Below are 13590 nucleotides of genomic sequence, written 5' to 3'. Positions count from 1 at the left end.
GAATCATCAATATGTGGAACCAGCTCTCTGAGGAAACAGTTTCTGCTACTTCAATTGACATGTTCAAGTCCCACCTTGATAGGGAATGGCTCTGCCAGGAGTTCCTTTACAATTGGGAAGCTGCAGAGTCCTCCACAAGAGTCTAATCTAACAGCCACAATCTACACCAAACAAATTCTTTTTTTTTTTCTCATGGAGCATCACAAGGATGGATAATCCTTATATCACTCCAAGCTGCAATTTAAGGTAATTTAAGGTAACATTTTACATTAATTTTCAGTTACTAGTTGCTTTTTCTCTGCCTTTAGTTCTGAAAATACCAATTCCTGTTATTTGAGCAGAATTTTGAGCCATATCAACATTTTTTTTCAAAATTTAGGAGATGTATTTGTATATCTTTAAAACCTTATAAAATGGAATTGAGCAAAGTTATGAAGCTGAAAACAATTTTGTTGTACTTCAATTAAGCAGAAGATCTATTTTGAAAGGTTTCACTTTTGTAACACACATATTTTTAAAGCTCATCAAAGGTCAGGGCCACTAAAGGGAGAAGGAGTGGAGGTAGTTGCTTCAAAATACCTTCCCGGGACATACTTTGGTAAAATTCTAGTTAATTGACTTCTTGCTATGTCAGAAAGGGTTTAGGTTAGGAAAATGAAACTTTCAGGGATGAATCTACAGACTAAAGCATGTCCTGGGAAGGCATTCTGGAGCAACTACCTCCAATCCTTCTCCCTCTAGAGGGCCTTAACCTTTGATGACCTTTAAAAATATGTGTGCTATAAAAGTGGAACCTTTCAAAATAGATCTTTTGCTTAATTGAAGTACAACAAAATTGTTTTCAGCTTCATAACTTTGCTAAATTCCATTTTATAAGGTTTTAAAGATATGCAAATACATATCCTAAATTTTGAAAAAAAAAATTGATATGACTCAGAATTCTTCTCAAATAACAGGAATTGCATTTTCAGAACTAAGGGCAGAGAAAAAGCAATTGGTAACTGAAAATTAAGGTAAAATTTTGTTTTGTCAAAATTTCAATAGGTATAGACCTGTCATGAAAGCAAATTTCAGGGCCTTCAACAGAGAGAAGGAGTGGAGGTGGGTACTTTAAAATACCTTCCTGGGATATACTTTAGCCTGTAGACCCATCCCTGAAAGTTTCATTTTCCTAACCTAAACCCTTTCCAAGATAGAAAGAAGTCAATTAACTAGAATTTTACCCATACTTCAGTTTGTAGATTCATCCCTAAAAGTTTCATTTTCCTAACCTAAACCCTTTCTGAGATAGCAAGAACTAAATTAACTAGAATTTTACCCTATCTAGAGAAACAGGTCAGTTTTCTTTAGTACATCTTGGCTTTTATGGTAATACCTGGATATTTTTCAGTTCTTATTGTTATTTTCAATTGATTTAGGAAAATTTGCTCCAACTTTGCCCCCACCTCCAGAATTCTGATAAATTACAAAACTGGACAGGGCCCTCTATAGGGAGAAGGAATTAAGGTAGGTTCTTAAAATACCTTCCCAGAATATACTTTAGTAGGCTATTTAGACCCATCTCTGAAAGTTTTATTTTCTTAACCTAGGCTAACTCTTTTCCAAGGTAGTGAGAAGTAGCTAAACTAGAATCTTACCTATAATTTAGTCTATTGACCCATACCTGAAAGTTTAATTTTCCTAACTTAACACCTTTTAAAGATAGCAAAAGGTGTGCTAGCTAAAGCAGAATTTTAACCTAGTGAGTCAATTGGAAAATTTATCCTAACCCAAGCTATCTAAACTTGGGAACATTATGTCTAAATTCGGCATATCTTACCCATTATTCAGAAAGAAGCATTTTGACTAAAATGTTTTTCCAATAGGCCTATTAGACACTGTCTGAGTATTGATGGTTTTAGCCTACCCTACTTAGAAAGATCATGAAAAAAAGATATGGTGTGGTAGCATATTTGTCTTGTCCCTATGTCAGTTGTGAAATCATGTATATAGCCTATATATACCAACAAATTGACAAACAGTTAATCTACCTTCCTTTCAAGCTTGGTTCCCTTTTCTTCCTATTGGACTTTAAATTTAGACTGACTGCATCCCACACTTTTGGTACTTTAAAACCAATCTTATGAAATGTTATCAGGAAAGAGTCACAAGACATTAGGAAGAAGAAACATTGGTAATGTATTGAACATCTGAAATGCTATAAAATCCTGCAGATTTTGTCACTCTAAATAGACAGAAAAACAATCAATCAACTGTCGAGAATCGAGGCGTTTGTTCTGAAAATCAGATAATTTGCCACTCTTCTTTCTGGGCTGGGTCAATAATATAGGCTATTCCAGTATTTGAACTGTTCTTCTTTTCTCGCGATGAATTCCTAGACTTCTTCTTCAGGCAACTGACTGGTGGCTTAATGGAGTGTTGCCTTACTATGTAGTTTCGCTATTCTCATTCAGGAGTATGTCAATGAAGACAGATGGAATTTTCAAAACCCGATAGGGATTTTCCTACCGTATTCCAGGGTCCATGGTGGAGATGAAGATCATATCTTAAATTATCAAAGTTGTATTATCGTTAGTTTGAAAAACCTGATACGAGAAAGTGAGAAAGTTAGTTTAAGTTATTGCAGGTTTCTGTTTTTTGCTGATCTTAAGTTTAATATGGCCTTTACCTTTCTTTACAAATCTTCTTTTTCAGAAACTTTTCTTACAAAATTAGTTTTTAGAACGATCAGAAATAAAATTAAAAATACAAGTTTTTTTAAACTGAAAGCAAGGAGCAACATTAAAACTTAAAACGAACAGAAATTGTTACTCACATGAAGGGGGTTGCCCCTCCTCAAAAAATGGTTAGAATTTTGTCCTAATCCTTTAAGAACGACTCCTGAAACAGAGTGTTTATTTATTTAGAACAATTGGAAGATTTTTTAAAAGTACCAAACAACTTTAGCATAAAGAGCAAGGTACTGAGGAGAGGGACGTTGGAGCCCCAGTCACAATCAGCTGCTGTCTCAATCGATTATTAACAGTTACAATTGCACGTGATTACAACCAAGGTCAAATTGTAATTTGACCTCGGTTGACCTTGATGTAATTTGTTTCAAATCATTTAAGTTGCAAATAGTGGCAGAGACGTGAATGGCGGAAGTCGTAAGTAATGCAGCTGCAAGTAATAAAAGTTGCAATCAGACATTGTTGCAATGGAAAGTATTAGCAGGTTCAGTTGCAAATAGGGATAACCACAAGAAGTCACAGTTGCAAAGGAGTTGCAATTGTATGCAATAGCAGCTGCAGTCCCTAGCAGTTGCTAATCCTTTTGAATTTAAGTATCCTGAAATGATGAAAATTGAATAAAGATGGCTCAATGATACGCATTGATTTCTGGGAAAGAGACCCAAGCTTAATTAGTAAGAGGGGGATGGGGCTTTAAGTGCTAAAAAAGTTGAGTTTTCGTTTAACTTGCGAATGAAGTAATGGATCTCAATGAAAATTAAGCCAAAGATGCCAAAACCATAAGACACATGATGTTTGGAGAGAAAGACCCTAGCTTAACTAGGGCGAGGAGGAGTGGGCTTAAAGCGCTAAAGAAAATTTGAGTTTTTTATTTAATTCAGTGTAACTTGCGAGTGGAGTGACAGATCTTAATGAAAATTGAACCAAAGATGCCTAAGACCATGACAGGCATCAAGTATTGAGATGAAAACCCTAGCTCAAATAGAACGAGGGGGAGTGGAGAAAGTGCTGAAAAAAGTCGGGCTTTTTGTTGAATTCAGTATTACTTGTGAATGGAGCGATGGATCCAAACGAAAGCTAGGATCAGGGTTCATATCGAGTTCTGATATTAAAAAACCTATCTCAAACAGGGGAGGGGGTCTCAAATTTTGAGAAAGTAGAATTTTCCTTCAATTTAGTAGGACCTATAACTAATTCCACCCATGGCTTGCCCAAAGCCTGGAAATACCCCTTTTCCAAAATGAGCCATACTGAAGCCAACCTTCAACCAAATATTCCATCCCCAGAGAAAAATTGTTTTTTTATTCCTTTTTTTCTGGGGAGATTTCCGACTTAGTCTCATAGTTTTCGCCACTTCATGGTGTGAAAACTGCTGCTAGAAAAGATAAGTTACAACTTCAGAAAACTTCGGCAATTTGACAAATTGTATTGAATGCGTCTGAATCAACGGGCTTGCTGCAGGTCCGTGATTTTATAATATGTGATTGTAGGGAGTTTTACCGACCATCTAAATTGACATTTTAGCTCGCAGAGCTAAAATGAAGCATGAGTTGATTTCTTTTCGTGAAAACCAGTGCTCCCTTAGTACTCGAATAAAAAGGCTGATTGAAGACTCGCTCATAAGTGCTGCAACAATAAATCAACTAAATGACCAACTTTATAGTCACAAAATAACGTCACCTTCTGCCCCTGTTGAAAAAGGTCCACCACCTAGCAACTGTTATTGTACTAACCAAAATTCAAACAGCACCTCATCTCATGCAAATAACCTTGTTTTAGTGCCAGGTTCAGCTCATTATAGCCCGCAGCCGACATTTAATGAAGTGACCAAAATTTGGATGCTGTGAATGCAGGTCAGGTTACACAGCGACCTTGCAAATTCAATATGCTATGTAGATTTTTTGAGTGGTTTTGTAAAATGAAAAAGAAGTGCAAATTTTCACATGCATACCCCGATTTTAGATCGAAAAGTTGTAGAAATAGCAACTGCTCATTTGATGATGTAGATTTATGTAGTATTTTAACATGTGTGGACAGAACTTGTAGTGTCGCCCACGTTTCCATACACATACAAGGGTTATCCCCCCGGACTAGGCTAGTCCAAGAAAAATATACGAGCCCTTGCCTGATTGAACCTTTGCCAGTAAATGCTCTCAGTGACATCACGTCAAATGTACTAATAGAACAATTGAGGATGAACTAAATATTTGCACAGTATTCTATAGTGAAGCTGCCGATAAAATGAGCTAACTACAATTATTCTGCATACAATGATGTAATAATTCTTGTTTCTGACTCTTTTAAACAACCAAAAAGAAGAAAAAATGTGTAATCTTTGAGGATCTGTGATAAAATTAACTTCCAATTAATTCAATTATCATATTTTTAAAGAGCATAATAAAGGCACCATGTCGTATGTTCACCTTATTTGTAGGTGGGTAAAATAAGGTGCCCCAGTTTTACCTCTAGTTTCTTCTTTTAGGTGGCAAAGATACCCCAAATAAAATTTTATGACAAGGGAACCTTAACTGAAAAAAAAATTGAGCAAATAAATCTGGTCGTAAGCCCACAATCAAGCGTAAGCCCACGGACAAGTAATCCTGAGCGTTCCAGGGGGTAATCCGACCAACTTCTGACGTCACGTGCATCTCATAAAACGCTTGGTTTTAGTCGGATAGTCAGACAAGTAAAAGAACATAACCTACATAGTACGTTTGAGCATTCCAGAATTCCTTTATCTGACAGGTTTGATTGTATATCTTTAGAGTTTCAGGACACATAAGTGACGTCAGGGGTAAGTAGGATTCCTACTTACCCGAGATTTATTTAACAAAAAAAAACAGTCTTGTAAAAAATGAAAAAAGATATGTGCAGTTATACGCAGAGAACAAAAGGTGACAGTAGATGCGAAATTTAACACTCTTTCAGGGTTATATAAATAAGTTGTTTTTACAGTGGAGTACGCATTGTGGGGCGGACAGGTCAGATAAGGGATGCCCAAATGTACTCAACGTCTTTTTCAGTAGCAGAGATTACTTGCAAACTCATTCTTTTTTTTTTTACTAAGCCTTATATGAAAGATACATGAAAAGAAATAGATTTTTATGCTCATTTCAAATATATAAACTTCATCGGGTTCAGTTTTACCCATCCGAAGTAACGAGCCTGAGACTATTTGCCTTATTTTTAAAGAGGAGGAACGCCCCCTTAAAGTTATATAATCTTAATGAAAATCACACCATCAGATTTAACAGATCAGAGGATCCTACTGCAGAGGTTTCATGCTCCTATCTACAAAAAAGTATTTTTTTTTCCAGAAGAAAGCTTAACCCAGTAATCCTAGAATATCGCAAGAGGGCTCATTCAGACGGAAATTAGAAGTTCGAGTGCCCTTTTTAAGTGGACGAAAATTGTAATAAAACTAGGCTCCCTCACAAGCTGATTTTTTCCAAAAGTCTCTCGAATTAAAATTCTCTGATATCTATTTTATTCAGCATAGTAAAAAAAACTAATAAATATGTCTTGGAGGATGACTTCATCCCCCCCAGTCCCAAGGATTGCAAGTTATGAACTTCCATTGTTTACACGTAAGATTGGTAATTGGGAAGTATACAGGTGTTTTAGGGAGATTTTTTTTGTCGGGGGGGTCTAAGAAATAGGGTTATGTGGGAGAACCCTTCCATGGGGGAAGTTTACATGGGGGAGGAGCGTTTCTATGAAGGGGATGCCAGATTTCCCAGCATCATTTAAAAAATAATCAGAAATTAAATAGAAAACATGTTTTTTCAACTGAAAGAAAGGAACAACATTAAAACTTAAAACCAACAGAAATCATTCAGTACATGAGGGTGTCCGTCCCCTAATCAATACCTCGCTCTTTATGATAAAGTTTTTTTTAGTATTTTCGAAGGAGCTAGTTATTCTAATTAAGCCATTCTACAAACTCAATTTCCGTAGAATTTTCGTTAACAATGGAATTGGAAGTTTTGCAAATCGGTCGAATTTACCAAATAATGACGCTCCTTAATTTTGAGGCGCGAATATGCATTTTAGGAAGAAGTGCTAAAGACTATATTATTCAGCAAGAAGTGAAATAGACTTTTGTAATAAGTCAAGTATAAAACTTAAATATGAAGCTTACATCAGCAGGTAAAATCAAAATTTGTTTAGTAGATAATTCACCTAGGCTAATATGAACCATTTGAAGTCATGTAGTGACTCTATGCTGGAACCGTTTTTGGCTCTGATTCAAGGTTGACTAGGGCTTGGGAGTAGGATTTTTTTCTAGTTCCTTTCTCAGTTATCTTATTGGTAAGAAGGAAAGGTAACACCATAGAGGAGAGGTTCTTGGTACTACTATGTAATTGCTCCTCAGAAGGAAACATTATATAGGCTAATTACAAAAACAACTTTAAACATTGTAGAATTTTTAGTCTATATCATTTCTGTAAGCACTTCACTTTGGTTTACCTCCATCCACTTATTGATTGAATACATAACCCAAAATCCACACAAATGTATAACTTTGGTAAAATTACCTTTTAAGTAAAATTCCATTTGATTGACTTTTGACTATCTTGGAAAGGGGTTAGGTTAGGAAAATGAAACATTTAGGGATGGGTCTAAAGTCTAAAGTATGTCCTTTGGAGATATTTTGAAGTAACCACCTCCGCTCCTTCTCCCTCTAAAGGGCCCTGAAATTGGCCTACATGACAGGTAGACATTTACCTTAATTTACAGTTACCAGTTGCCTTTTCTCTGCCTTTAGTTCTAAAATGCAATTCCTGTTATTTGAGTAGAATTCTGGGTAAAATTCTAATTAATTGACTTCTTGCTATATCAGAAAGGGTTTTGGTTTGGAAAATGAAACTTTCAGGGGTGAATCTACAGACTAAAGTATGTCTTGGGAAGGTATCTTGAAGCAACTACCTCTACTCCTTCTCCCTCTAGAGGGCCATGACCTTTAAAGATATGTGTTATAAAAGTGAGATAGACCTTCTGCTTAATTGAAGTAGGCTACAACAAAATTGTTTTCAGCTTCATAACTTTTTCTCTATTCCATTTTATAAAATTTTAAAGATATGCAAATACATTTCCTAAATTTTGAAAAAAAAAACATTAATATGGCTCAGAATTAAAATGTCAATCAACTAGAATTTTACCAACTGGTAAAATTCTAGTTAATTGACTTCTTGCTATCTCTGAAAGGGTTTAGGTTAGGAAAATGAAACTTTCAGGGATAAGTCTACAGGCTAAAGCAGTGGTTCCCAACCTTTTTCGGTCCGCGTACCCCTAGTCAAGGCCCAAAAAGTTTGTGTACCCCTTTCTTGAGAATTGTTGTTTTACTTTTTTCTTAACTAAAATCAGATTTTCAAAAACACGAGATTTATTGTCCAATATGACGGTGCTTAAATGTACATACAAAATCAATGAGAAACTTGAGGCTGCTTTTTTGCTAAAATATTATCAAATCTTGGCTCGATGTCACTAACGGCATTTATAAGGTCATTTTGTACACTCAGTCTGTTTCTGTGTTTGGTTTTGATCAATGACATTGCCGAAAATGACACTTCACAAAGGTAAGTGGATCCAAATGGTAACAAAGCAGACATGGCGATTTCACTTAGTTCCTTGTATTCTCCTTTCACCTCCAGCCAAAACTGGGAAACAGTTACATTTTGGAATTTCAGTTCTAAGGCGCGATCACTGGCAAGTTCAATCAGATTCTCTGTAAGCTTGTCACTAAGACTGGAGCTTGAGGTCATGTCTTCAACAAATGGATTTTGGATCCAATCCTGCATTCTATCTTGGTTCATAATCGATGGGAAATATGACACAAGTTCATCTTGCAACTTTGTCAGATGCTCCCAAATACAATCACAGATTGTGTTGAGGTTATCAATTTCACTATCGTCCGCAAACTTGTCAAGGGTTGGGAAGACACTAACACTGTTTCTTTGAACCTTTTTAAGCCAGAACTCCAATTTCTTGATGAAAGCACACATCTTCGAATTCAGGGAGAGTTCGTCCGTCCGGAAACCTTGCATTGACAGATTCAAGTCATTCAATTTGTCAAAAATATCCGCAAGATAGGCCAGCCTGCAGACCCAGTCCTGGTTTTCAAAAAGTGAACTGAATGCAGATTTTTGCTCCAGAAGAAACATATGAACCTCTTGTCGAAGCTCGAAAAGTCTGTTTAAAATCTTCCCATGAGACAACCAGCAAACTTCTGTGTGCAGAAGTAAATGTTGATGTTCTGAACCCATCTCTTGGCACAGCAACTTGAACATTCTTGAGTTCAGTGGTTGGGCTTTGATGAAGTTGATCACTTTTACAGCCTTGTTGAGGGTCTCGTGCAGATGTGCGTTCATCCTTTTCGATGCAAGAGCTTGCCTGTGAATGATGCAGTGCAACCACTTCACCTTTGGATTTTTCTTCCTTATCCAGGCCATGAGCCCATTATTCTTCCCTGTTAGGGCGGCAGCTCCATCACTGCAAACTGACAGACACCAGTCCCACAAGATGCCCCCTTCTGCGAAGAATTTGTCAATCACCTTGAATAGTTCTTCTCCTGTTGTTCTTGACTGTAGGTTTTGACAAAACAGAATATTTTCTCTTATGTCAGAACAATCTTGATATTGAACAAAGACGATCACCTGGGCTTCACCTGACACATCTGTGCTTTCGTCAAGCTGTAACGCAAACATCTTCGTCAACTTTATTTGCTCAATAACCTGCATGACAATATTGCTTGCAATGTCTTCTATCCTTCTTGAAATGGTATTGTTCAACACAGGTATAGACTGAAGGGCAGTTTTCGTGTCAAACATTATTTCACTGACTTTCACTAGTGCTGGTAATATCAGACATTCGGCGATGGTGTGCAGTTTTTTCTGTTTTGCAACTAAATATGAAACAGCATACAAAGCCCGGAGAGCCTTTGAAGAAACTGATGCCACTTTTGCAATTTCCAAACAGTTACTAGCGAATGCTTCTTGTTTACACTTGAAAAACTCTATGGGCTTACCGACATGAGAAGGGTGCACAGTACTGAGATGCCGGTTCATATGTGCAGGTTTCATGGAACTGTTGGCCAAGACTTGACCACAAAGAACGCACTGTGCATTCACTGGATCAGACTTTGTCACACTAAATCCGAGCCCTAGGTATTCTGACAAATATCAACGCACTTTGACCAATGATTCGTCATATTTCTTCTTCTTAGGTGCAGGTTCAGAGTTTTGGGTACCATCATTTGGCTTCTTGTTATTCCTGATCAGGAATCTATCCATCTTTGTTTGCAACCACAATTCACAAACTTCATGTTTCAACAGATGACAAGATACTGAACTCGCTGAGTTTAAATCGAGACCTTATGGCTATGGAGAAAAATTAGCATCGAGACCTTATGGCTATGGAGAAAAATTAGCATCGAGACCTTATGGCTATGGAGAAAAATTAGCGGGTTACTGAAAGCGAAAGTTTTGAAAATGAGTCTGAAATTACGTACAATGGGTTATGTTATCTGATTTTGAGGGAAATGTTGGAACTGAGTCAGAAACAAGTTTTAAAGATGTAGACTAAATTAATTTTGGGACCTTTGCATACCCCCTGCAAGGGTTTCGCGTACCCCCTGGGGTATGCGTACCACCGGTTGGGAACCACTGGGCTAAAGTATGTCCCAGGAAGGTATTTTAAAGTACCCACCTCTACTCCTTCTCCCTCTAGAGGGCCCTGAAACTTGCCTACATGACAGGTCTATACCTATTGAAATTTTGACAAAACAACATTTTACCTTAATTTTCAGTTACTAGTTGCTTCTTCTCTACCTTTAGTTCTGAAAATGCAATTCCTGTTATTTGAGTAGAATTTTGAGCCAAATTTATGTGTTTTTTTTCAAAATTTAGGAAATGTATTTGCATATCTATAAAACCTTATAAAATGGAATAGAGCAAAGTTATGAAGCTGAAAACAATTTTGTTGTACTGACAAAGGCAGAAGAACTATTTTGCAAGGTTTCACTTTTATAACACATATTTTAAAGGTCATCAAAGGTCAGGGCCCTCTAGAGGGAGAAGGAGTAGAGGTAGTTGCTTCAAGATACCTTCCCAGGACATACTTTAGTTGGTAGATTCATCCCTGAAAGTTTCATTTTCCTAACCTAAACCCTTTCTGAGATAGCAAAAAGTCAATTAACTAGAATTTTACCAAATTCTGAGCCATGTCAATGTTTTTTTCCCCAAAATTTAGGAAATGTATTTGCATATCTTTAAAACCTTATAAATTGGGATTGAGCAAACTCGTGAAGCTGAAAACAATTTTATTGTACTTCATTCAAGCAGAAGATCTATTCTGCAAGGTTTCACTTTTACAACACAAATATTTTTAAAGGTCACCAAAGATCAGGGCCCTCTAGAGGGAGAAGGAGTAGAGGTGGGTACTTCAAAGTACCTTCCTGGGACATACTTTAGCCTTTAGACTCATCCCTGAAAGTTAAATTTTCCTAACCTAAACCCTTTCTGAGATAGTAAAAAATCAATTAACTAAAATTTTACCAAATTTTAATTTAGGGGATTTCAGAGCCCTAATAATTTGTTATTATAATGTTTACTATATAATATTTGCAGGATGAAAATGAATATGTCATTTGGTGCCCTTTTTATGCTCTTTCATGGTTTGATAATTGTTCCTGGTGCTTATTACATCTTGAGCCATTGAAGGTGCCAAAATCTATCATACTTTTATAACAACTTGAAGAAGCTATGGTAAAGTCCTGTTTAGCTACTTTTTGCTATCTTGGAAGGGGTAAGGTTAGGGAAATAAAACTTTCAGTAATGAATCCAGGGTCAAATAGGCCTATATACTCTGGGTAGGCATTGCCTTGCTTTCCTGTTAATCCTCTTCTGTTTTCAATGTCTTAGAAATTTTCCTACTTGACAGGTTTAAGCACATCTATTTAAATTTTTACCAAATAATATTTTACCTTAGTTTTCAGTAATCAGTTTCTTTTTCTTTGGTTTTAGGCCTAGTTCTGAAGATACAATTCCTGTTATTTGAATAAAATTCGATTTGTTTTTTCTAAATTTAGGAAGAAATTGGGATTAAGCAAAGTTGTAAAGTTGAAAACAATTTTCTTTAAGCAGAAGATCTGTTTTGCAAGGTTTCACTCTCATAACACAGATTTTTAAAGTTCACTTCCCTCTAGAGAGAGAAAGAGTTGAGGGAAGTAGGCTACTTGAAAATACCATACCAGGACATCATTTAGTCTAGTGACTCATCCCTAAAAGTTTCATTATCCTAACCTAACCCCTTTCCAAGATAGCAAATGGTAATTAAACTGGAAATTTAACAAAGTTCTCAATACTAGTAAAGGTATTGAAAAGTTGTTGAACATACTTTAGAAATAAATTGTTCAAGATTAATATGATCCAAAGATATATATCTGTAACAAAGTCATATCCTCATTTAATAGGCAACTCAAATATAAACCATTGTATATAACTGTTTATTAGATGTAACAGAAGAAAATCTATAAAGTAACAACATGGTCAGGTGTCATTTATTGATAAAATTTTGTTGAATTAATAGGAAAACAGTTTATATTTAAGTCACCTATTAAATGAAGATTTCTATTATCTTAACTAATCATTTACCTTAATTTGCACTTTAGAGCAAGTATAGATTCATCTTGATCTGTGAATTAGTTCATACTTGATGATATGAATGATTGAACATAAAATGTGTCCCACTGGTACTTCCAGTGAACACTTCAATTTGACATCTAATAGTTCATTGAAAGCTTCATCATTAGGGGCTGGGATTGTTGTTAATGTTGGGTTTTGACAGGTGGTTTTTACAGCTTCTTTGAATGTCCTCTCCTGTCAGTACCAAGGTTTTGGGAAGTGACAAATGAGTTGAGTGGCTTCTTGTGAAATAAGCTTATAGGCCATAAGCAGATCAGCTCTTTGTTGTTGTTAAACCAGTGTCTATAATTTTAGCTCCCTCAAACACTCATCATAAGGTTTATCTCTCATCTTTGTTAATGCCTTTGTAGCTCCCCTTTGCATCCCTCCCAGAAGCTATGAATGAATGAATGAACTTTATTACCTGTAAAAGTATAAAAAACACAAAGTACAGAGTATTATAAATAAACAAAAACAGTAAACAGCAAAGAAAAAAAAAATACAAACTAACAAAAGAAAACATGGACTAATTACGCAGTATCAATATGGAAAAAAGGCTGCAGAGGGTCATAAATGTGAATAAAGTTGATAGTCTTTTTACATAAATCATCACTGGAAGACTGAATCTGAGAAGGCACATCAATTAAACCAAATCAAGAAATTATATTTTTGTTTTGGTGCCATCTAGGAAGCCAGAGGAGGAATTTGCAATATCTGAAATAAGCCACACATAGAGTATGTCAATCTTTCTTACAAAACAGATGAGCCATGCCTGATAAAAACAAAAGCACAGGGGTGCAATAAGCATTATAAATCATGTACAAACCATTGTGGTTGTAATGGCTTTTGTTTGGGGATATTTTTCTGTAAGCAATGTGTAGGTTTTTCACAGCTTGATTTACTTGGGATGAAAAGGTAGTGGAAAGTGTTGGGCCAAAACATAGACCAAGCCAACTAACTAAAAAAGAACATAATAGAACTGCAGTCCCATCAACAAATAGAGCAACCGCATAAGGGTTATTAAAACAAATAAACTCGCATTTAGATGCATTAACTGACAGTCCAATCTTAGATAGTTCATTGGTTAATATAGTAAATTTAGAAAGCAATCCACAGCAAGTCCTGGCAACAAGAAGAACGTCATCTGCATATGCAATAGAAGACAAACCAATACTACC

At 36.0% G+C, this 13590-nt stretch overlaps 2 protein-coding genes across 3 annotated transcripts in view; one reads left to right on the top strand and one right to left on the bottom strand.

Annotated features, from left to right (window-relative positions):
- Window positions 1-2378, bottom strand: part of LOC136037000 (kelch-like protein diablo) — a 47621-nt gene extending 45243 nt beyond the window's left edge. The window contains exon 1 of the mRNA XM_065719403.1: window positions 2031-2378. Coding sequence (XP_065575475.1) covers window positions 2031-2155 — 125 coding nt within the window. The 5' untranslated portion in view covers window positions 2156-2378. The remainder of the gene's footprint in view (window positions 1-2030) is intronic.
- Window positions 2379-6766: 4388 nt separating this feature from the next.
- LOC136036925 (26S proteasome non-ATPase regulatory subunit 1-like) overlaps window positions 6767-13590 on the top strand; it is a 239848-nt gene continuing 233024 nt past the window's right edge. For both annotated transcript variants that reach the window (XM_065719311.1, XM_065719310.1), the window contains exon 1: window positions 6767-6878. In XM_065719311.1, coding sequence (XP_065575383.1) covers window positions 6860-6878 — 19 coding nt within the window. In that variant the 5' untranslated portion in view covers window positions 6767-6859. The remainder of the gene's footprint in view (window positions 6879-13590) is intronic.

The sequence above is a fragment of the Artemia franciscana genome, chromosome 16, assembly GCF_032884065.1.
Source record: "Artemia franciscana chromosome 16, ASM3288406v1, whole genome shotgun sequence".
Lineage (NCBI taxonomy): Eukaryota > Metazoa > Arthropoda > Branchiopoda > Anostraca > Artemiidae > Artemia > Artemia franciscana.
Note: the sequence above shows the minus strand (reverse complement) of the source record. Positions and strands in the feature narration are given on the sequence as shown.